The following is a 25,887-nucleotide window of genomic DNA, read 5'->3' as shown; positions in this document are numbered from 1 at the left end:
CATGGCCTTCTGCTCGCCATGAAAAGGCAGGTGGAAAGATCCTTTGGGGGCCCCAAGCAGGGCCCACTTCCACCCTGGCCTTATGCTATGAAGCCTGGGGGCACCTGTCATCCTTGCGCCCTGTGGCAGGCACCACATGGTGCCTCCCACACGGTGTAGGGATGTTTAAACTTTGCATTTTTTCCATTGAGGCTTGTGCTGCGAGCAGCAGCACAATCTGCAAAGGAAAAAATGCAGGATTGTAATCTAGGAAGCAGGACCTCCAACTCCTTGCCAGGCGGTCCCACTCGGATATAATGCTGGTCAGATGCGCACCTGACCGGCATCGTAATTGGCCCCCAAAAGTCTTTATGTTTACCCTGAAAGAATTAATTATACACTCTTTATCTTAATTGGCTTCCCCTGTGGATCAGGTACAAGTGTTTCTCACCTTTGGTCAAGCCAAGCCAACCTAATATGATGGCCAAACTTTTAAAATAGTTTGAAAACATGGGAGGGCGCATTAGTTAAGAAGTCTGCGTCTAAGCATAAGTACTAGCACCCATTGATACTCTTCATATATAGCCCCCGTTGACTTCTCAGCCTCTTTTATTTGGAGCTGATCTGAGTACTGCCTCATTGTGTTGATGCGGATCATTGGCCATACCACGCTTCTCTCCTCTGCCTTCTGTTAACAAACTAACATATTTAATGGATGTAGAATAACATGAGTCCAGGATGTATGATGTACTCATTATAAAACGTGTTTTCTTTAGGTATTTCAAAGTCAATCATGTCCATTATCTTTATACGTCAAACATTTGGAGATGGAGTGAGCTGGAGATGTGGTGGGTTAGGGTGTATAACACAATATATGGTTGAAAGTATTGACCTACAACAATAATGCATTCACAATATTGACTACCAATACATAATCAAAGTAAATATACATAGGGAAGTGCAGATTTACTGTTGTTAACTCCATCTCTATCTAGCTTAATGACATAGTGGTAGTCAAGATTGTGGATGCACTATTACCAATGCCACTGGAATTAGGCAGCAGGAGAGAGCCAAATTAGGTGGCAGGGTGATTAAATTATCGCCAAGAGAAGGCAAATTATGCGGCATAATGCGGGACATTTTGTGATAGTATTGCTTCATTATTTTCTAATTTTTCCACTTGTTAACACTGGCTGGGCATAGGTTGCACCTCATTAATACCAGATTAACACTAAAATATAGACATGAGCAAAAGAAAGGTAACCAGTCAACCTTTGCAAAGGGCCTTCCAGTGCACTGCAATATGTGTTGTTGCATTTTTAGTAACTAGTGAACTATTTGAACTAGAAATATATTTTTTGTTACAATCCTCAGATTATGCAGTAGATGATGAATTATGTGGAAAATGAAGCTGATCGATAACAATTCCTAACTAAAACGTCTATGTAACCTTTGTTTTTTTCAGTGAATTTCTATGGTTTTTTAAGTAGTAGTCATGCTTGCAGAAGAGTTGAGAAAAGGGGCGGGCCTCCAACTAGCTCTCGGGAATCCCACTGTATAGGACTTACAGGAGGTACCAGGAGAGATTCTTGGCCCCCAAGTTCCCTCAGGAGTAAAGTAGACTCAATCCCCCAACCAGCAGCTCGCCAGGAGGCGCATTTGCAGAGTGGTGGATAAAGGGGGCAGGGCCTCACACGAGTTGCCAGATTTCTTTTTTTATTTCTTTTCTTAGGAAGGGGGGCTGCGTGGCTCACCTTCTCTGGCCCATTCTGGGCCCCCGGGGATCCCATCCCCTGGGGCCTGGCTTTTGGAATTTTTATTTGAAAAGAAATACTAAGGGGAGGGGGGCAGTGTGACTCCTTTCCCGAGCTGATTTTGGATCTTAAAAAAATATATATTTTAAAAAAGGGAGGGGAATCACGTGGCCCCCCTCTCAGGCCGAATTTGGCCCCAGGGACCCCATCCCCTGGGGCTAGGCCTCTACTCTGGGTTCCCTGGTCCCACCCAGGACACCCACTGTTCTCTGTTGGGGGCCACTGCACCCGCGGTCCCTGCGGGCTCTCCACGTCCTGGGGAAGCCGGCGCTGCGTTTGGACAGAGGGAGCTGCTAACTTGCACACCCCTCTGTCAAAAATCAATTCTGCTCCAATTTCAGCAAGCAAGAACATGTTTAATGCTCTTGCTTGCTGAAAGCTGAGCAGTGTTTACTATGACTTGGCGGGAGCACCGCTTCTGTTAAGCCATAGCAAACTGCAATATCCTGGGGGTGGTAACCCCGGGACAATGCTGGAGCCGGCCCTGGGGGGGGGGGTGGCGGCCCCCAGAGCCATCTAGGGTTCCACCAAGAGATCTCGGCAGGGGTCACGGATCCTCCAAAAACCCACACCCACTCTAAACCCAAAACCCTAAAAATTCCCTTGCCACCGAAAAACCTCTACCCACCCCAAACCTTAAAAAAACGTTGACACCTCAATACCCATACCCACCCTAAACACTAAACAGTCTGCTACCACCCAAAAACCCATACTCACCCTAAACACTAAAATTCCCTTACTACTTAAAAACTCACGCCCACTCTAAACCCCAAACCCTAAAATTCCATTGACACTCAAAAACCCATACCCACCCTAAACACTAAAAATTCCGCTACCACCCAAAAATCTATACCCACCCTAAACCCTAAAATGTATAGGTGTGTGTGTGTGGTGTGTACACATGTATATTATGTTAAAATATATATATATTTACATACACACACATATATATTCTATATATATGTGTATATATAATTTTAAAATGTATATATATATATATATATATATATGTATATATATATATATATATATATATATATATACATATATATATATATATATATATATATATATATATATATATATATATATATATATATATATATATATATATATATATATATATATATATATATATATATATATACATATTATTGTATAAATACTTTCTACTTACCTGCAAAATACTTACATTTACCACGGTTTTCGTGGTAAAAGGCCTCTGAGGTAAAGGCACATTCGTTGTAAAAAAATAGTTGTAAAAGACTCATTGCACAGGCTTTTTCTTTGTAAAGCCTTCATTGTAAAGGCATCCCGTTGTTTAGCCTTCGTTGTAAAGGCTGTTTTCCAATATATCTAGCTGCAGCAAACCTTAAAGTAATTATATTGTAAGCCAAATTAGGAGCTTGTGATCATTAGAATATGAAATTACTTTACCCCTCAGTTTACAATGACTTGTTTTGACAGATGCATAGCACTTCGGTTTAACTTATTGCATCACACCTTCCAAGTGAGGTTTTGATGTGGATTTGGATACATTTTCTTAAAATAAAGTTTATTGATATTTTCAGAAAAAGAAAAAACCAAGGGACATGACATATTACAGTATAATGACAGTAATATAAGTAATCAATTCAAAGGTTTCAAGTAACATTAGTCACAACATTGGCCCTCGCAGTTTGCACATTTCACACATTCTAGTTATGCACCGCAACAACAAAAGCATCCAATCTCACTGGGGTTTATCATGGTTGCAACCCACTCTGAAAACAGCAAAATCTCAATTCAATACGTCCCCAGCTCCTACAGTGCCCACAGGTCAGGACCCTGCCATATAACTAACATTTGGTCCCCCACTGTATGTCAATTAACTGAGTGTGTTCACCACCCCTCCCTCCACCGCAACCTCATCTATAGTGGCACTAGGTCCTGTAGTAGCACTTTCCTTAACCATTTGATATGTCTTGTATAGTGCCCAAACGTTTTTAGGACGACTGCGTGGTGGGAGCATTTCACTATAGTTCTCAGTTTGCGTACTGCAATATAACATGTCCCTAGACCACTCCGTAACGATAGGTATCGGGCCTCTCATCCATCGATATCCTGGTGGATTTGGATACATGCTAGATTGCTGCCTCTAACAATATCATCCCTCTACCAAACACCCATGGCATAGTAGGGAAACATATGTACATAAGTTGCTGATAACTTGTTTTATTACTGAATTTAGGATTTTTGGTTTTGTTAGCAGTATGTGTTTATTGTATGGGCAGTGATGTGAATCATTAAAGGTGAGGAATTATTTGAGGAAGAATTTCATTTACCCCTTGATTATTTTTAAGGGGCAGCTTTTAAAAAAATTGTATTTGGTTTAGTTTCCCGTGAATGAGGCAAGTAAACGCTATTCACATTATTTTCCTGGTATGTTCCTAAAATTGATTAGATTATTCTGGATTGACTAAAAGACCTCAGGGGCCCACTGGATCAAATTGAAACTGATTGTGGATCCAGCATGTTCTCAATATTGAAATTTAATGTTTTTCAAATATATTCTTAAAATAAAACAATGTTTGAGTTCAATTTGTAAATGAACAAGACTTTTAAATGTTGAAATTGCTAAATTGAGATAGTATTTGTGCTTTTGTTTAAATTTCAGTATGAATATGATTATGATGAGAATGGAGACAGGGTCATTTTGGGCAAAGGAACATATGGCGTAGTTTATGCTGGCAGAGATCTGAGCAATCAAGTCCGTATTGCCATCAAGGAGATCCCAGAGAGAGACAGCAGGTGAGTTGAAAAACACACACATGTACTTTGAATGGAGATTAATAAAAAATCCAATTTCTGTGGATCTAATTTGTCAGAACTCTACTGCAGCATATCTACCAATAGTTGGGCTTTTACACTCCTCTAGATCCAGCGTTCTTTGTACTGAACACCAGAGCCTGCTTTCAAGAGGAAAGCCAATCATACACTTTATCTGCGTTTGTTACTTTTACTATTGTTACATGGAGTAGGTAAAATGTACAGCAAAATCTGTTTAAAAGATTGAAATTGTTGACATTGTTTCAGTTTTGCACTTTAGAGGCTATTTTAGAGTTTAGTTTAGAGGGTACTCCATCTCCACAGTGCCAGTGTACATCTCTGCCAAACTCATGGTCCGCTCGATCGATTAAGAAGTGGGCAGCCTAAATGTATGTCGACGCTGGAGCCTACTATAGCTCTATCATTGACACACTCATCGGCGGCCCCATGGAGTATGAGCGGTTGTAGGTTAGCCATCTGACTGACCACCCAATTTAGAGTGCGTGATTGAATGGCTTTTTTATGCAATCTGATGCTGCAAGGTAAAACCTGGCAGTGAGGAGCAGTAATAAAAACAATGACCAACAAACCATGAGGGAAAACTACCATGGTGTGGGAGTCATTAGTTTCATATTTTTCAAAAACAAACTACCGATCTCGAAGTTTATTTTTGAAAAGTGAAACAGAGTGTAAAAGCTTGGTGGGCGTCTGTCTTGTTTGATGAAGTCTGTCAAACACAGGGCTGGTGAACAACTCTAGGTTTGAAGGTCCCTCATGATGGCAGGGTCAATGCCATCTGCATCCCGACAGAGTACCTTCTGTCCGCCAAACTTTAAATCTGTCCCTTGAAGCTTATTTCGAGGTACACAGCAAACCTAACTTGCATAGAAACGGTTGAGTGTGCCGAATCTGAACTGTGCAGGGGGAATTCCGCACTGATCTGGAGGTTTCTCAGTGAACTAATTTCATTGGGTAAAACCTGCTGAAATTTGCGCTAGATTCAGTTTTCAGCTCAGAATGGAGAAAACGTGCTGTATTACTAAGTTCTTTGTCATTCCAACCCACTGAACTTGGAATTGAGAGTATATTAGCCTGGTGACAAATGAACTTCATGGTATGAGTGTTTACCCAGGTGGTGTTATCTCCTGGGATTAGTTTAACTCTTGCAGAAAGAGCCCTGCTCTTCTAAGGAGGTGGAGTGAAGGAGAAAGTGATGGAACATCTGTTGAGTTGCCTGATGCCAGACAATTGGGTCTTCAAACTTTGTTTTGTTACATTCATCAGGTAATAGAAATTATTGTGAATGATCCTAGAATATAGTCTAAAATTACCATTATGAAGAGCAGATAGACAGAGAGAAATTGATTTAAACCTGGATTGCAATAAAATATCCTATGATTTGTGGAGCATGCCCTAAATCATCCATTGGAGTATTACCCTCCAGAGAAGAATTACTGAAATAATCATGTCTCCCTTAAGCTTAGTGTAGCAGGTTAACAGCATGTAAAATCCAGGAAGGATGAAGGTCTATTTTCCTAATCCAGAATTCCATACTGAGCAACTCATTACAATGGCGGTTGGACAAGCGTCTGACGGCCATCGCAGCAGAAGTGGGACCATGCGACAAATAGTCAAAGTTCCCACCCACCAGATTAGGATGTGACCACTGTGTAGGCGGTCCGAAACGTCCCTTTTTTTATTGCAGCTTGTGCTACAGCCTAGAAAAGAGCCGCAGCACAAGACGCAATTGAAAAAATGATGTTTTTAAACATCCATGCACTGTGTGCCTGGTACCACATGGTGCCTGGCACACGGTGCATGGATGTTTACAATGTGGTGCCTGGCAAAATATGCATGGATGTTTGGGGTGCTGCTCATGTGCCCCCCTGGCCAAATAGCAGAGACCTACAGGGGAGGGGTGCATTGCTAGGGACCCCCAAAGTCCCTTTCTGACAGTGTTTTTATGGCAGTGGACCACCATGAAATCCTTTCTGGAAAGTGACATCCTAATCCCTATGGCGGTGGATCCGCAGGCACCTCCTCCATTGTAGGGATTAGGCGTTGACCACTGCCCCGATGGGATCTTTGAGCCTATCGGAGGTGGCAGTCTTTCCCCCACCCGCTGTGCTCCGTCCGCAGGTAACATAATCCAGCGGTCGGACCGCTGCCCTAGATGTCGGAAGGACTGCCACCAACGCCTTGTCGGCGGCAACCCACCTAACATTGTATTCGAGCCCTGAGTAACAAATCTAAGGGCTTGATGATTCTTCCCAACTTTCAATCAGAGGGAGGATCAGCATGGCTGTTCAGGGTCCCTGAACCTGATTCCTTGTTTGTCACAAGCATATAATATTTTCATAGCTAACAGAGCAAAAACTAGCCCATCTAAAATGATGGAGTGTCTAGTTAAATAAATTGTATAATTCAGACATTTTAAATGAAATGTTGACAGGCCAAATGTATAAAAGTATACATAACAAAAATGTAATTAGATATTGCTCTAGGGAACAAAAAATCTCTAACCAGGGACAGATATAAAGTAACCATCCTTGGAAGAAAACAAGTAAATATTAAAGAAATTGGGCACTCTACACAGGTGAGAGAGAAATGTTCAGAAAATGGAATTATGTGACATACGTTTGAGAACATAAAATGTCCACAGGACCAACTACTGGAGTCGGTCCATTCTGACAGTACACTGGTTGGCTTGTCACGAAGGTGTCACGCTGATGGAAAGCTCTGGATTTGGCACTGGCACAGCTGAAAATCCCACCTGGTGAGCTCAAACAGGAGAGTGGTGTAGTCAAGCGGTAATTTCAATGCTAGATTCTCCGCTGGAGAAGAATGTTCCATCAAAGGATAAAACACTTCCTCTACAAATCAGAGTATTTTTGGTTGCAGATCATTTGTAAAAATCTTATCAGACCCCCTGTTAGTTTGGCATATATAGTTCTTAGCTGTTCAGTAATCACTTTAACACGTTTTCCCATACATTTTTTTTTGCTGACTTCCAGGATAACATTTTCCAAACATAAGGTCTCACTTGGAGGTTCATTACACATGGGCAGGTAACTGGCCATGTGTTCCTTCCTCTGTCTGCAATTATCAATGCCTTGGGCATTGGTAATCTCAGGTGGGGAATTGCATCCAATTATAGGATATTGGGGAATAACATGCGGGATACGGCGAATCAGTATTGATTTCTATTTGGCTCTAGTTTCAGCTAGTTTTTACCCAGACATTGTAATTCCCTTCATCTGGTCCTGTATAACTGTGAATTCTGATGTGCCCACAAACTCGCATAAATGGCCCCTTTGAGATTTCCAGTAACTTGCATTGAGGCTCTTAATGCAGCTCCTTAATGTAGAATCTGCTTTGAGAATGGCAGGTTATTCATCTGCGCTTTAATGGCTTTTCTACCGTACTTAAAGGCCTCATTACGAGTGCCTCTGTAATACCAGTAGTGCTTCTAACTGGAGCTACCAGCCCCATCAGAATTAGGAGATCTGTGGGAACACCACGATTCAGTGCTCTTCACCTGAAGATTTTGTTTGAAGGCAGACGAAATTACCGGCTGAAATTCTGGGGAAAAATGAGACATAACCAGGGGAATAGAGTATGTATTCCTGTTACCATAGTAATTCCGGATGTCTCAGAGGACCCTCAGAATCCCACCTATAATGCCTAGCAATATTAACTCCTACCCCACCCAGAGTTAGCATTTTTGAAGAGGAATGGAAGCCCCCATTCTGGCAACAACCACAATCCTTGACAGAGTGACAACCAAGAAGCTTGAACGCGTCTGGCGCAAAGACTATTCTCAGCATGCAGCTCAGACTTATAGATTCGCGCTAAAATCTTACCACAAAGCTTGTGCCTCTACCAGGGCCAACTTTGTGACGAAATCCATAACAGATGCCATTGATAACTCCAAGGTCTTGCTTAGCTTGGTGAAAAATCTTGCAGGCTCTTCCACATTAGCTAAAACTCCTCCTTTGACAGACGGGAAATGCGACAGAATCGCCCAGTTTTTCCTAAGCAAGGTGGAGAAGATCCATCAGGACATCTCCATCTGCAACTCTAATAATATGATTACAGTCCTTCCCACTTTGGTAATGAACGCACCACGGTCCATGACCTTCCTTCCCCATCCACTTTTAGTTTGGCCTGAATTACAGCCTGAGGGTCTGCAGGAATTGCTCCGCAATGTAAAATCTGGTTCCCCACTGGATCCCCTCCCTATTTCTGTACTTAGGGCGCTTGACCCCCGGCATTTGGTTAATATCTGCACTGTCCTGAACCTATCACTAAAGACTGCCACGGTCCCTGCCATTTGGAAACACGCTATGGTCACGCCACTTTTAAAAAAGCCAACTGCTGATCCCGAACTTCTTGCCAATTATCGCCCAATTTCATTGTTTCCGGCTTTCTCCAAGATCCTGGAGCATCATATCCTCTTTCATCTTACCCACATGTGAACTCTAACAACCTACTTCATCCCTCACAGTCAGGTTTCCGGCCGGGCTTCTCGACAGAGACCACCCTTTTAGGTGTTACTGAAAATCTACGGTCCCTGATCGCCAATGGTGAAACGGCCGCGCTGATACTACTCGATCTCAGCGCGGCGTTCAATACCATCTCCCACAACATCCTTCTTGACGCTTTAGCCACCATGGGCGTGGAAGGACTAGCTTTGGACTGGTTGGCTTCCTTTCTTTCTAAACGCACTTTTCAAATTTTCTCCCAGTCTGCTACTTCAAATACTTATTCACAGCTCCATGGTGTCCCTCAGGGTTCTATCCTTAGTCCCTTACTTTTTAATCTTTATGTCTCCCCCTTAGCCCATATAGCTGATGATGTCGGCCTTACGTTATTCACATATGCCGACGACTCCCAGGTTATCTTCTCGCTCACGAATAGTGGCGAGGCCCCCTCCTCCCGCCTTCAGTTTGGTCTTGGAGAAATAGCAAAATGGATGAATCGTAACCTCCTCAAACTGAATGACGAGAAGACGGAGGTCCTTGTCCTAGGACAGAAGCCAAACCTTTGGACCTCTAGACATTGGCCTGCAAATCTAGGCCCCCTCCCTGTGCCGGTGGAGCAGGTACGTAATTTGGGCATAGTCATGGATAAAGGCCTGACAATGCAATGTCAAGTTAGCAAGGTATCTGCCACATGCTTCACCATTATACGTTGGCTTCGTAAGATCTTGTGGATGCTGCCTGTTGACACAAGAAGGACGGTGGTGGGTGCCTTGGTCACCTCCAGGCTGGACTACGGCAACGTGCTCTACCTGGGGGCGGCCAAGGCTGTCACCCGTCGCCTGCAATTAGTCCAAAATGCCGCAGCGCGCCTTCTCAGCGGTTGACGCAAAACTGACCATATATCTAATCGCCTCCGGGACCTACACTGGTTAAGGGTCGAGAACCGAGTGAAGTTCAAGGCCCTCACCTATATGCATAGGATCAGGCACATACAAGACATACAGTCCTGCACATATGCTGTCTTCAAAACACATACAAACAGTGAGTCAGTCACCAACCCATGCAGCCACTTATACACAAAGTGAAACACTGATACATATATTTAAATATTTAAAAATTACTCGCTAATATATGTATTCACTAAGATACACTTTATAAGCCAGTTAACCAATCAATTTTTTTTTTTTTAAAACATCCATTTAGACACTTATTTAAAAATGTATTCTTCCATCGACCTTTACAAAAACATATATAAAACATATTTATTTTTCAAAAAGACACACATTCACTGGATGGTGTCATCAGTGATGTCATGAGTGATGTCACTGACCATGTCATGAGTGATGTAATATGTGACATCATCAGCAGTGCATTGCAGGCGCGCAAGTTATAGTGAGTCCAACTAACTATAACGTGGGAATTTCAATGGTTTTATGTCAGTAAAATTTCCAGCTAACTATAACTGGTGTCAAACCTATGGTTTTTTCAGTGAATTTAATAGGTTTTTTAAATGCTAATTCCTAACTATAACTGGTGTGAAACCTCTGGTTTTTCAGTGAAATATATATATACTAGCAGCCCGTCCCGACGTTGTCCGGGTATGAAATAGAATGTGTGCAATGTGTGTAATAGGCAAGGGAAATTTATTTTAAAATCTCGCAGTAGACAACACTTTTAGCATGAAGTGTCACAATAGTTAGGCATCTGTGTGCAGATACTGTGTGTACCTCGGAGTAAGAAGTATTAGCAGATATCTCTAGTGTGTATGTACTCCACTTCCGTAGGTAAGCGTGTGTGAAAGTGCATTCAGTTGTAAATTTCATGTCCCCACAGGCACGCTGAATTGCGTCATCCCCCGCTTGAGGTCCGGCTCCAGTTTTGTTTGATGTTGTGCTTGTGTTGTAAAGTCGTTGATGCAGAGAGTTGAGTGGGTGACAGCACACGCTGGAGACGCTGCGCGTGTGGGAAAGTGCAGTCAGTTCAAAGGTTAGTGTCCCAGCAGGCACGCTTAGTCGCGTCATCCGCCGCCTGAGCCCGGCTCCAACCCTGGTTGATGTTGTGCGCCTGGTGTCAATTTGTTTATGCAGAGAGTTGAGTGTGTGACAGCGTGCAGGAGACGCTGCAGTTAGTGTCTATGCAGGCACGGACCTTTATGCAGAGAGTTGACTGGCTGACAGCACGCAGGATACTGTGCAGTTATTGTCCGCGCAGGCACGATCAGTCGTGTCTGCCCCCGCCTAAGCCCCGGCAATTGCCGCGCCCATTGACCATGCCCCTTGCTCCAGCACAATTGCCGCACCCATTGGCCTTGGCCACGACCCCGGCCCAACTCACACGTTTGTTTTCCACACTCCATCAAGGCACGCTTTTTTTTTGGGATGTGCCGCGATTGTTGCCGGTTGTCGCGCCCATTGGCCACACCCCTTGCTGCCGCGCAATTGCAATTGCCGCGCCCATTGGCCTTGTTCACGCCCCCAGCACACGCCCCCAGCACAATGCACAGGTTTAAGGAACGTTTTTTTTTGTCGTCATGCCGTGCCCCGCCCATGCCCACGCCCACAAGGGACTACTTTGCTGGTAAGGTTCTTTTACATTTCAAATGTATATGGTGGGCATCTGTATAGCCTATGTCCTTCTGCTGCAACTGCCCTTTCCAATGCTGTATTGGGTGTTGTGATTGGTGCTGTGGTTTCTGAGATTACCCGCCTCAAAGGTTCGGGCTCTCTCTTTATAATATTAGTATGGATATGTATATATATATATATATATATATATATATATATATATATATATATATATATATATATATATATATATATATATATATATATATATATTTGTCTTTTATGAATATTAAAATTATTATTAACATTTTGGGTGGCTATATAATACTACAGAATATTGTGGTTACCACAGGGACCACTGTGCATTATGTTAGCATTAAGTACTACAGGAAGAATGTAGGAAAGTAGGATCTGCTTCTTATGGTTACCCCCACTTTTTGCTTTATGTGATGCTGTTTTTGACTGGTCTGACTGGGATCCTGCTAATCAGGATCTCAGTCTATCTGCTTTCTCCCTAAACTGTTATGTTATGTACTTAGGTATACTCCTGATTGGATACTGGTGTACCCTTGTCAGTCCCTAGTATATGGCACCCATGCACCCAGGGCATAGGTACCCCAGAGGCCTCCCATGGGCTGGAGACCCTGCTTTTGGGTACTCCTCATCAAGAATCCATGTTTAGATTCCAACATACACTTTTTCCTCTTCCAGCTGCTGCACGTTCTCGAAGTCCTCCATTGGGTTCCGCAGTGGTTTCCAACACCAATTCACACCTATGCTGCTTCCGCCTTCCCGGGGATAGATAACTTGGGTACTCCAGTAACCACTGGTAGGATGTCTCTCCAACCTTCTGTCTTCCACGGGGTTCCTTCGAAGTCCACTAGGAAGGGTCCTTAATCTTTAAGATTTCAACCACAACTTTTACATAGACTTGTACAGAGCACGCGGTCGTGTTCTCACAAGGCACACACACTCTGTGGGGTCCCTATCTATTTACCTTGGGTGGTTCCTTGGGGTCCCAGCAATTCTTCGGCCTCAACATTGTCCTGACTCGAGTCGGGGTTCTTATATTACTTTCTTAGTATATGGTTTGGTCCTCTCCCTGTGGCCCACTGTGTATTAATGTTATTTACTGTTGTTTCTTTGCTTAAGTATTGTGTGCTTTGTGTTTATCTACATGATGGAGATATTGTAACATACTAGATAGTGTTATATAATAAATACACATTTTTATAACTACTGTGTGGTTCTCTTTTTATTTAATCTATTCTATAAGATTACATTCTGGTAAAAACAAGCTGCTTTACTCTCCTTCAAGACTAGCCCGAATGCTGCTCTCCACAGCTAACACTTGGATATCTTTCTAAGGTTGCCTGAGACCTCTTAAATCACCATAAGGGTTGTCTGGACTGGCGCAAGGTGTCCACTTACATTAGTGGACATCATATACCAGGCCAGCTTCTCACAAAGAATAAGTGACTTACAAGTTTTTAACACTAAAGAGCAGTAAAGGCAGTTTATAGATGACTGGGTTATATTAACAACAAATTCCTGATTCATTCCAAAAGTTCAATCAGAATTTCATTTAAATGAACCTGTGGTTTTATAAACATTCTTTCAAAATCCAAAGGACGTAGCAGAAAAATTACTTATGTGAAAATAAGCCTAACGTTTTTTTGGGGGGGATTACATCAAGCAGGGGCAATCCTATTCCCCAAACCAGGGGTAGATAAATAGTATTACTACTACAATTGTTCGGGAAAATTGTTAACAATAAACTTATTAAAAATTCATATACATGAAAACACAAACAAATCAGAAGACTAATGAACAGAAAATCTGAAAGGGGTACCCAACACAGAAAACAATTATTAATGCAAAAACATATTTTTTACTAAAAAAATATTTTTTTTAAACTAAAAAAGCAGATATAGAAAAACAATTACAAAACAATTAAAGGATACATAAAAGGTGCTCACATAGTTACACAAAGAACATCACTAAAGAAAATGATTTTGATGCTGAACAAGAAAACAATGGCAAAGGAAAACAGAACTTAAAACAAGGTGAATCCAACAAATAACAGGAACAAAGAATTGCAATAAATGCTTCCTCATAAATATATGCCAAAGAAAGGCATCAATGGCTTTTCAACTTAAGGCATTTACAAGATCATCAACAGGACAGGAGGATATTACTATAAAGCAACCAGTTGATGTAGTTTGTGTAATCTGAGTCGAATATACTTAGAAAAAACACAAAGGGACCTCATATGAACCATATCAGAAGTCCAGCCATAAAAATAAATCATCACATTTCTGAATTACAGTGCCAATGTGGAGTCCCGTACAACTTTCAAACCAACCCACTTACAGTTCAAAGGACATTACACCCAAACACTGCTGGACTCTTCAAGCTGTGTTACAGCAACAAATGATGGACTTAATGCTGAATGATTCAAACATTCTCCCCCAGTCAAGAGATCTGGGTTAAATTCATCATTATTTTGTCCACTACGCCACCCCAGTGTAGATCCAGCCATATGCAAATCAGTCTTGACCCTGTGCCTCATGGGAACAGTCCAGACCGAACTGCCAAGCCAGGTCCTCCCTAGACCGGAAATAAGCATCCTGGGACCAGTTTCAGGGTATGTCACCCTTCATCATCCAGGCTAGCTTGAATCCAGTGGCACAGTGAGCAAGGGACCCACATTCGGGCATACACGTCCCACTTAGGGCGAAAAGTGGAACTGCAACAAATGATGGACGGAATGCTGAATGATTTAAACATTCTCCCCCAGTCAAGAGATCTGGGTTAAATCCATTGTTCCTTTGCCACTACACCACCCCAGTGTGGACACAGCCATATGCAAATCAGCCTTGACCCTGTGCCTCATGGGAACTCATCAGGCCAGCATACATATCGCTCCCCGTTGTAAAGTTGTATATTTACAGAACTATCAGTCCGGAAAGACAAATAAAATATTAGTAGTTTGTGGCACTACTTGTAAAGGTTTCTCTTTTTCAAAACAATGGACAAAGATGAAGGGTGTTGCAATATTAGCACAAAGGAAGGCAGGGGAATGTATTTGTAGCATGTTAGATAGATTAGATGCTGGGTAATTACTGAATATCAATATAGCACAGGGTCTTTCACGCTATGTTCACTGTATGGTGCAATTTCAGATGATCTAGGTATTTTGGATTTTCTGGGCACTGGAATTGGCCGTATGGCCTTCTCCCTATGTTGTTTGCTGCTACTTCAATTTTAATGGAGCAGGGAGTCATCTCCAGGGTATAACTGGTTTACATAGGCCAGAACTAGCGCATGTTTATGGCTCTTCGCAGTTTAGAAAAAGAGATAGGCTTGGTGGATGCACACGTGAAATTAACGCCGCCATTTCCAGGCTAATAGTACTATTCTGCCCCCAATGGCTTCTTGCCTGCTGGATTACTTCTTTCTGACACCATATCTATTGAAAGGAGCTCAGATAGAATTACATTCCAGAATGCTGTCTGACTACAACACTTTGGTAATCGAGCTGGCCTAGGATGGATCATCAGGAACACCTGCAGTTCGTCCTTTGAAAGAGGCAATCCAATGGATCCTATCCATAGTGCACTTATGAATGCATGGATCCCAGATTTCTAAATTTAAACAGAAGAATTGCCCCTCTGGGGTTGTTGTGGGATGCCTTTAAGACAGGGATATGGGGAAAACCCCTTAAATGTTTCTTGTATTGGCAGAAGCAAAATCAACTGCTTATTAAACAACTATACCAGGATCTCGATAATGTTTCAGTTTGTTACTGCAATAATTAAAGGGACTAATCCCAATATAGCCCAACAGCAGATAGCTCTTGCCAAGGTGGAGATTAATTAAATTACAGCCCAAACAACTGCACAGAAATTTCTTGCCAGAAGTGTTATGAATTTAAACAACAGTAGGCATCTTTGAGAAGTACGAACAGATGGTGGCAGCAGGTTATATTAAGGAAATAAGGGATGCCGAGGTGGTTTAGTTTCAGACACGGGGGTATTCAAAGAGCCGGACTGATCAACTCACATTAGAGTTTTATAAAGGTTTTTGTACAGTTCTAATGTGTGACATGCTGAAACTCTTTGCACAGGTACATAGGGGCTAAAGGTCTCATGACACTTGGTCTCTGCAAATATATATATATTTTTTTAACAAAAGCCAGGGCCCCCAGTGATCCAGGATCATACAGTTCAATACATTTAATAAACAGTGATGAGAAGGCATTTTCCAAGATTCTAGCCACTCAGCTGATTCAGATTATTGCTAAAGTGGTATCTACCAATCAACATGTTGGAGTATCTCTGGGGTCTTATGGGATCACTTGGACTGGGGACACATTTTATAAAAGCAGTACTGGCTCTTTATTATAAACTAGTTGCCTGGTTACAGATGATGGAAGGTCAATCTGGGCTAGTTTGTATCAAGAGAGGAACTAGGCAGGGGTGTCACTGCTCTCTCCTATTGTTTGTACTATATATTGACCTCTTCATCTGAAGGCTAGAGGCTAATCATGCTATCGGTAAGACGCCAAGGCTGGGAGACAAAAAAAGTGGCCTATACAGATGATATTGCTGTAGTTATGGCTGATCCGGATACCACCCTTCAGATAGTAGAGGAAGAGGCTGCTGAGTTTGGCATTTATTCAGGATATTCGCTTAAAAGGCATACAACACAACTGGTGGGGAATCAGCTCATTACTACTCAGGATTCACAAGTGGTCAAGCACGTGGTCTTTTTATGTATAAAGGTTAGCTCAAAATTAGATCGGCTGGTTAAGAACAATATCAGTCCGATACTTGGCAAAGTAAAAAAGGACTTAAAGAGATGGAAGATTCTCCATTTATCCACTGTGGGCCGATGCAACATTGTGACAAATGTATTTTTATCTAAGATTTTATATCATTTTCAGTCTATCCAGCTGGAATTTAAAATATGTGGTTTAAAGCTATAGATTCTCTGACCTCTATATTTATATGGTCATATGGTAAAACTAGGTCGGTGATTAAGTACCTGACTTTGGCCAGGGCGAGGGGGGCTCTCTTGAATTTTAAATTATACCAGTTGGCTGCTGCTCTTTAGCATATGAGAGACCTTATGGGAAGCAATGATGGAGTGCATGAGTCAATACAGGTTGTACCCTCAATTTATGAGCTATTAATAGGACCTGATGCCAAGGGGTGTTTGTTAAGGTTGGTGGAACCCAGCTACTAAAGAAAGTTAGGTTTAAGGTGCTCGGGCAGCCTATTAAAACTGGGAGGCCCTCTGGAAAAATGTGGCTGAGGGAGATTGAACTGGTATACTCCAGCACAGAGGAATCCTTTATTGCCAGAAATATTCCAGCATACCTGTATGTTAATATGAGGAGGGGAAAGGTCTTTTAAAAATGTAGGACTTCTTCCAGGGTCAGAGAATTGTATAATTTGAGGAGCTTTGGACTAGGTTTGATCTGAGTTATAGGGATTCTCTTTACAAATCTGAAAACCTGTAATTTTTTGCAGAAGAAAACCTGGGGGGAGGCTGGTCGGATTCATAATGGTGCAACTTTTGGGTATGCTGTTAGGGGAGGGGGAATCTTCAATAAGCTCGACACACACCAAGTTATGTGATGTTGCGCAGGATTATTTAGAGAAGGATAAAGGCAAATGACAGCAAAAACTTGAATCTGATGATCTCAGCTTCTATGAATCTTTGGAGTTGCACTCTGCTCCACAGGCCTACAGGCACAAATTGTAAAATATTTTTTGACTTATATTTTATCCTCACAAAGATTGAAAAGTGAAGGGTACAGATGGGATAAATTGCCCTCGATGTCAGGTCCTCGCAGCGGACTTGATTCATATGTTTTGTACGGATGTATGATGTTACAACGCATACTTTTACCACGCATACCATTACAACGCGGTATTTACAACGCATACCGTTACAACGCATAGCGCTTAGAGGTGCTGGATAGTGGTAAGTATAATTTTATATTCCAACTCCAGTCCCCGTGGACACTAGGGAAGGTGTTGGATATAAAATTATACTTATTCCCTATCCTAGAGCGCCCCCCAGCGCAATGCGTTGTAATGGTATGCGTGGTAATGCCTGCGTTGTAGTGGTAGTGCGTGGTAAAAACTTTGTTGTAAACGTTGTATACCGTTTTTTACATGCCCACGGTTAGATTCACTCAGCTCACAGATCTCCAAATTTTTGGAAGCCATTCTTAATATTAGTCTGCCATTGACTCCTCAAATTATGCTATTAGGGGTGGATGAGTTTTCGAATTTTCCTGGGAGGGAGCCCTTAATATTTATTGTGATGGCAGTATGGCAAATCTGCATTGCCTCAGCGTGGCTGGATCCTCAGGCCCCTTTCCTTCAATAGTGGCAAGAACGATTTGTTGCAATTTTTATCTAAAGACTGCGCTTTTTGCGCTAAAGGGAAAGAGGGCAAGGTGGAAGGGGAGGAAAATAGGGGGGCCTCTTTTAGAATGATTAAGCTCTAAACAGATGGAAGGGAGAGTGCCATAGCATTGCGGTTGGAAGGACTATTAAAATGGGTATTGGTACGACTTAAGAACTTTAATCTTTTGGCACATGCACTTTTTTGAGTAGCGGAAAAATACAACAACATGAATCATGTATATATTCTGTCTTCTTTCGCATTACGGCTTTTTAATATGATGATGGATTCTTGACTGCAAATCCTTTTGGTACTGTGATTGCCTGCCTTCTTTTTAATTTCTTCCCTGATATTGTAAGTATGGAATATTTAAAAGCATTAATAAAAATATATTTTTTCTAAATGAAAACAAAGGGCAGCCTGTTTGATTTCTGTGGCCCTTGTATTCTGGTATAATAAAGCAGGAAGACATTTGGAGGAAAAGTAAGAACACATTCTACGAGGAGTGAATTCTACTTCTACTGCTTTATTTGCTGGTGTGTTGATACAAAACATATGTAGGGCAGCAACGTGGAAAAGTAGACACACATTCACTTAGCATTACTGTTTGAATTCAACACTACAAAAGGATGCATCAGAGGGGCAGACAGTGTTACATCATCTATTCCAAAAATGTGGGCCTGGTTTTACTCTGTTTACCCACACCTACAATAATGGTCATGTTTTTTATTGTTGAACTCCTTACTATTCTGATTCAAGAATATAAATCTATGAAAGATTTTATACTGGAGAAGGACAAAAGGTACTTACCTGCAGCTGTTGGTCTCCAGTATTGGTATCTTTCATAGATTTATCTCCAGTCCTCTCTTGTCCCCTTAGAGGCTCACTTGTTTTACAACACTAATTATCCTTCACACTTGTACTAGGAAATCTGATGTATGGTAGCCTCTGAGGGGGAGTGGTAATCAGGTTGCTGCAATCTGAATAGCTGAAGTTAGTTTTGTTTTTTTGATGTGAATAGGATACTAAAGTTGATGTTTGTAGCCCATACATGCCATGCATAGTACTGTCCTGTGTTCTGATTATACCATGGGACACCCACTTCGACAACAGGGAATGATTCAAGCATGTTAATCTATGAACGATACTAATACTGGAGAACTACAGTTACATGTAAGTAACCTTTTTCCTTAAACCTTTTTATATTGGTATTATACCAGTCTAGAACATAACATTGAAGTTCACCATTGATTTATAACATGTGTTGGCTTTCCTATTTTCAGTTTCTATTTTAGGTGAATTCTGGTGTGTTTTTTTCCTGTGATTTCAATACCTTAAATAGGTGGTTCCACATTTCCTTGTCATTAAAAACAACAGAAACAGTGTTTTTCCACTGTTTGTGGAATGTTTTGCTTTTATTACTGCTTTCTTTCTGCACTGATAGTGCATGGTATATAGACAGTGTATGTGCAGTGTATATGAAGTCCAAATACATTTTTACAAATCAAACTTATTGTACTACACCATACAAAACGTCTTCAGTGAGCCTTTGGTCGTGCATGATCGCTCTTTCCTTCCCATGTAAAAATAGTTCTCTGAAAAGACCCTCTCAACATTGCCACTTGAGACGGGCAACGCCAAAACAGCCAGTACACAATTTGCTAACTCTGGCCACCTACATAGCTTTCCATGCCATTACTGGAACACCTGAAGAATGCAATTCTCTGGGACAGGTACTGCAACATTTGCATTGAACTAGGCGCATATGCCCTCAGAGTTATTGAAAAGGTCAAAAATGAAGCATTATTTTTCAAAGTCCAGAGCAAATTCCCCTTCACGGAAGAGATCTAGAACTTGTGCAGAGTACCACAGTGAGGCTTAATTGACTTCAAATGCCATGGTTGGTGAAAGGACATTTCTATGCATCATTGCAAGCCATTTCTCATTCACTGTAAAATAAAACTTCCTGTATTGCTCCGCAATATTTCTTTGCCTACCAAGTGGCAAGCACTCTAACATGGAACATGTTGCAGTGCCAACGTCACTATAAGTGTCGCCCAGCCTACTCTCAAGGAGATGTCTCACAATTGCACCAATTACGCGGAACACTTGGTAGACAAGGATATTTTCAGACTCAATTCTTTTTATTATGTCCATTACAGCAGTCATATTTACCTATAAGATGTTAATAATGCAGTAGAGTGTACTTTTTTCACATCACTATCAATATGCGTCCGAAGATCCTCACATTTCTTGCCTTTGACATCATCACTAAGTAAAAATTCTGTAAAAGGTCACCACCTGGGTAAAATATCATTCATGACCTATAGTACTGAGAACCACTGGTTTAATGACACAGTTGGGATGAATCTTTCTTTGATGCTACACAATGCACTAAAGGACTGCAAAGTCAATAGCATTCTTCATTAACTCTGAAGATTGCAAACATGCTCTCAGCATACCATGTAGCAAGTGACAAGGATCTCATAAAGGGAAGTACTTCAGCTCAGGTATCGATTTTGACAGGTCATCACACAACTTTTTCATATACATAGCGGAATCACTAAAAATACAAAAAATATCACTCCAATCTTTGTTGAATTTGAAAAACATTTTGCAGCAGCATTCCAAGTAACACTGTGTTCAGTGTTTTCCAAAAGTCTGATGCTATGTTTTTACCAATATCCTGGATGCTTGGTGACAACACTCTTTTCACATATACTGTCACTGCACCTTACATTGAATGTTTGAAGCCTGGGCTGTTTGGCAATTCACCTGCTATCAATACTGACTTGCTAGAAATGGGGGCTGTCGTATGAAAGGGTTTCACCCATTCTCTGTCTGTGGGTAAATGTGATGGTACATCTTGGGAATATTCTTATAAAACCAGCCATTTTACTTATCAGTGAAAGAATAACATGTGGCCAAAATATCAAATGTGCTATTTCTGGATTCTCTACAGTTTATAAAATAATCAAATGTGACCTAAAACATGCTTCTAAACCCTGCAACCTTAGACCAAAGACCACAAAACTAAAAAAGGCAAATGTGACTTACCTAAAAAGCCCAACTCAAGCAGAATAATGCTAGCCCATTAGTTTTTCTTTCTTCTAAATTAATGTAAGGATTGTATTGTGCTGTATCCTTTAAAAGTGTTGGTACTGCTTAAACCTAATACACATACAAATCTGGGCAGTAATGCTGCTTGTGACATAGCTACAAGAGCTTGAGCAGATATTCTCTCTGAACTGTTTTGATGTAACCAAAGAGGACATGTGAAGTTGGTTGTGGTACCTTCACACAAATTAGTAACTTGTTTCTGACATTGAGAATATATTGATAATTGAAATTGTGGCATCTATATTAGTGTAGATCTATAATAATAAAAATGTATACTTTGGTAGAACACTGTATGAGCACCACCATGTAATAATTGTGATTTATTTTTGGCAGGTACTCTCAACCATTGCATGAAGAAATAGCCTTACATAAATATCTTAAACATCGCAACATAGTTCAGTATCTGGGATCTGTCTCTGAAGATGGATACATCAAAATCTTCATGGAGCAAGTGCCTGGAGGTATTTGGCATTTTAAATGAATCTGGACACACAAGTCTTAACACCAAATTATGCTCACTCCAGAATGTCTTGTTTGTTCTGTAAATATTTTTGGGAGCCTCCTTTAAATATTCATAAATATGATTGATATAGCTAAGCATAAGTAAATGTCCAATGTTGCACTTCTTATCTGAATTCAATTGTTTAATCATGTCAAAAAATCATCAGCTTATTTTTATCTTTCAACTTTATTTGAATATTCTTGCATGGTTTGTCCCATCTTGTCCAATTGTATCATTGCACCATTTTATATATTAGAATTCTCAATTCCAGTTTGACTTACCAAACCAATTTGAGGATTATCATTGTGTAGTAGCCTGATGTAATCATTATATTCAAATACCTACTAGTCCCTAGCATAGTCAATACTTGTTTTGTTCTACAGAGAAGTGTTTCAGGACATTTTTTAGGAATCATTCCCATGTGTTATAAGGAGAGAAAAGAAAAAAGTTAGGCACAGTCCATTAGAAATTGGTAAAAGTGTTTTGAAATTCCACAGTGACGTGACTAAGGGTCTGATTTAAATGTTGGCAAAAAGGGTACTCTGTCACAATGGTGACAGAATATCCTGTTCTCCAACCTGAAAGTCTCCCTGCCTCATTTATAGTAAGGTGGACCCTCATTGTTTAGACAGCAGAGACTACTTCATCTCCACTGCCTAGACACACCACCCAAAGACCAACTGAGTGAATGCCATTGCAGATTTGGCCATGTGTCCTCGTGCCATATGTAGATTGTGCGTACACGTCGCCAGTTTTCTCTGGCCATCACCATCATGGAACATGGTGTGGTAAGGAGAAGCAACAACTTTTAAGTGACCCCCACACCATGGGAGAATGCTCCAATGGTGAGGGAGTCATTGTTTTTTTTTAATTTCAAAAAGAAAATTCTTATTTGGGTTTTTATTTTTGACAATAAAAAAAAGTTGTAAGTTTGATGCATGGCACCGTTGTGTTTACAGAGTCATCCGCCAAACTTAGAATACATTTCCTGGAACAGCCCTGACCGCAAGAGAAATTTGCATGGTCAGCGGGACATCCCTAAATACGGTGAGAGGAGTAAAGTACTTCGCTATTGCAACAGTAATTGCTCCATCTGCCAAAATTGAAAACCGCCCCTGAATGTTCATCAAACTACAAAACAAAACAGGTGTCGCCTAGTGGTATATTAAGCATTGTAAATTAATTTGTACAATAAAGTTGTCTTTGATAGTGCGGAAAATTATTTAAAAAAATGCAATTAACATTTCAACCCTTGACTTACAACAGAGCTCTCCCACTCCATCTCTCAGTTGACAGATCCTTGCCTCCATGTTAGAATGGAGCACAAATCAAATTTCATCAACTTACAGTATTTTAGAATCCACTCAATGATCAGAGGTTTCATAAAGTGTTAAAGTGTTATTTCTCTTTAAGAGATTGGTCATTGTTTTTGTTTCTGTTATTCAGGTTAGTCAGATAAGTCTGTTTAAAGAAATATCAAGAGAAACATGAACAGTGACAGTGTGTTGCATAAAGGAAAGAGTCCCTATCTTAATCTAAAGGAACTAACTTATTCTATGAGGAACCCATAAAGAGTTCCATTTGGAAAAGAGCAAGATTTCTTGGTGCCACAAGTTAAAAGCTGTAACGGATCGAACTCCCCATGAGGAGCAGTTTTGGAAAATTAGCAGAGTTCCCCTAACAGTCGCAGCAGCAACTGTTAAATCTGATAAAGTAAATTATCACAGCAGTAGCTATGATCAACACAGAAAAGAAGTGGGGGTCCTACAAAGGCGAGAAAAGGTGCATAGAATGTCTTAACTTTCTAGCTAGGAACCCATACTATATATTACTGGAAAACATATGTTTCAAAGTACGGGAGTCAAGCCATCTTCAGTCAATGGTGAAGGATCTTCCAATGGTCTGTCATCTCTCCTCTCGATTCCCACGGTAAAAGCTCAAGTCAACATAGTGTTATCTGTAGTTTGCTAACATTTTATATAGTTGCTATAATAGAGAAGGTTCTCATGAGAACCTTTGCAAGCCTACTCTGTTTGTTGTTCAGTATTTCATTGTGTTTTGAATAGACTAGCCTATTACACAAAACATTTTCCTATCTGCAATATCCTGCGTAAATCATGAGAACTAAAGGCGCATAGCAGATGCATTTGTCTACAATTATGAAATCATATGGTGTGAGGAAGAAGGAAATACATTTTCTTTAATACAGCACATTTTAGGACAATGATGAGTTTTGCACTGAAATACTAGCACTAAATTGGCAGTTTCAAAAAACATACATTTTATTTACAGGGGAAGGTAAGTAAATATGAAAACAAATAAGGCCTAATAATGAAAGGTCGGAAGTTTTCTGCAAAACATTATGCTGCACAATAATTATTGCAAAAACCACAGTTGATGGACAGAATGCAGAACAATGTCATACATTCACCCAAGTACAGAGATCTGGGCCTAAATTCATCGTTTTTTTGCACTGCACACCACCCCAGTTCAGACTTGGCCATATGCAAATCAGTCTGACCCTGTGCCTCTTGGGAACAGTCCAGCCCGAACTGCCAAGCCATGCCTTCCCTGGACCGGAAACAAGCTTCCGAGGACCGGTTTCTGGCATTCCAGCCATCTTCAGCCCGGCTTGCTTGAATCCAGCGGTGTGGAGAGCATGGGACTCACGTCTGAGCATACCCATCCCACTCGAGGTGACAAATGCAAAAACCACAGTTGATGGACAGAATACAGAACAATGTCATACATTCACCCCAGTACAGAGATCTGGGCCTAAATCCATCGTTTTTTTGCACTCCACACCACCCCAGCTCAGACTTGGCCATATGCAAATCAGTCTGACCCTGCACCTCATGGGAACAGTCCAGCCCGAACTGCCAAGCCATGCCTTCCCTGAACCGGAAACAAGCTTCTGAGGACCGGTTTCTGGCATTCCAGCCGTCTTCAGCCCGGCTTGCTTGAATCCAGTGGTGTGGAGAGTATGGGACTCACGTCTGAGCATACCCATCCCACTCAGGGTGACAAATGCAAAAACCACAGTTGATTTGAAATAACAGTCCAGATATGTTAACTGACCTTGTCATATGGCCAGGCTAACTTTGCCTAGCCCAGCATTGTGAAAAGTCCAGTTCTTTACCCTGCACGCAATGTACTAATTATGTGCAGGGGAAATTGGCATAGGGCTCAGTGGATACCAGCCATGCTTCCTACTGCGCACAAAAGCAAATTCAATACCAAAATTCACTTCTGTAATGTACTGGTGTTTCTATTGTAGCAGAGAGAGTCAATATAGATCTAAGATGGACACTGACTGCATTAATAAGTTTCATCTAGACTAATTTTGCCTCACTCTCAAGAAAACTGTTAATCTGCTCCTAGACGCTTGCTGTTGTTTGTAATTAAAAAAGAATCTCCATGTTATACATGGAAACCTTCCCTTTGTGAATTCCTTTGAATTACCTGAGAAAATATACGCTTGTATGTTCACATTAAAAAGATTTAGCTACTGCAAATGCACTTTTCCTCTGTTTTTTCACCACAGAGAAAATATCTTTCTCTGTGGAGATACCCCCTTTTATACACTCCCACACATTCTGGGGGTCGTTTCTCACCCCTTCCCATCCTGGTAGCAAACTACTCCTGCCTTTGACAGTAGTAAATCATCAAACATTTCCAAGGAGGATTAGATAGTGATTTCTGAATGGGCCCCATTTGTAAGTGTTCACAAACGTAGGGCATTCCTATCCTTAAACACCCACTTCCCACCACCAGGAGAAGATTTATTTACACAAAAATCTCCTTATGAGTAAATCCTTTTGCAAGTACAAAACTACCTTTAAAAGTGTTTTCTATGTCATAAAAAAGGCTACTTGCACATACATGCAAGTTTGACAGAGATTTCGAAATAGCTTTGTGAATTTGGGCTGATTTCATTTCAAGGTGCTCAACTTTCCATTATCACTTTGCAGGACAGTTTACATGCGCAGAGGCACTTTGGGGTGTGGATACACTGTTGTAATGTGAGGGTACCTATGAGTCACAGGGCACACTTTTGGTATTTTATTCCTTAACCCGCATCATCATTGAGCAGTTGATGGAATGGAACTCCCCCCTCTATGCTAACTTCATAGACTATGAGAAGACGGTCTACAGCGTGGACACTGAGATCCTTTGGAAACTCCTCTACCACT

At 41.1% G+C, this 25,887-nt stretch overlaps 1 protein-coding gene across 4 annotated transcripts in view; it reads left to right on the top strand.

The window, feature by feature from the left end:
- Positions 1 to 25,887, top strand: part of MAP3K15 (mitogen-activated protein kinase kinase kinase 15) — a 1,281,486-nt gene that overhangs the window by 867,222 nt on the left and 388,377 nt on the right. For all 4 annotated transcript variants that reach the window (XM_086934586.1, XM_086934588.1, XM_086934587.1 and 1 more), the window contains exons 15-16: positions 4,450 to 4,583; positions 21,526 to 21,653. In XM_086934586.1, coding sequence (XP_086790712.1) covers positions 4,450 to 4,583; positions 21,526 to 21,653 — 262 coding nt within the window. The remainder of the gene's footprint in view (positions 1 to 4,449; positions 4,584 to 21,525; positions 21,654 to 25,887) is intronic.

This window comes from Lissotriton vulgaris, chromosome 8 (assembly GCF_964263255.1).
Source record: "Lissotriton vulgaris chromosome 8, aLisVul1.2, whole genome shotgun sequence".
Taxonomy (NCBI): domain Eukaryota; kingdom Metazoa; phylum Chordata; class Amphibia; order Caudata; family Salamandridae; genus Lissotriton; species Lissotriton vulgaris.
The sequence above is the reverse complement of the archived record's forward strand: the minus strand, read 5'-3'. Positions and strand labels throughout refer to the sequence as shown.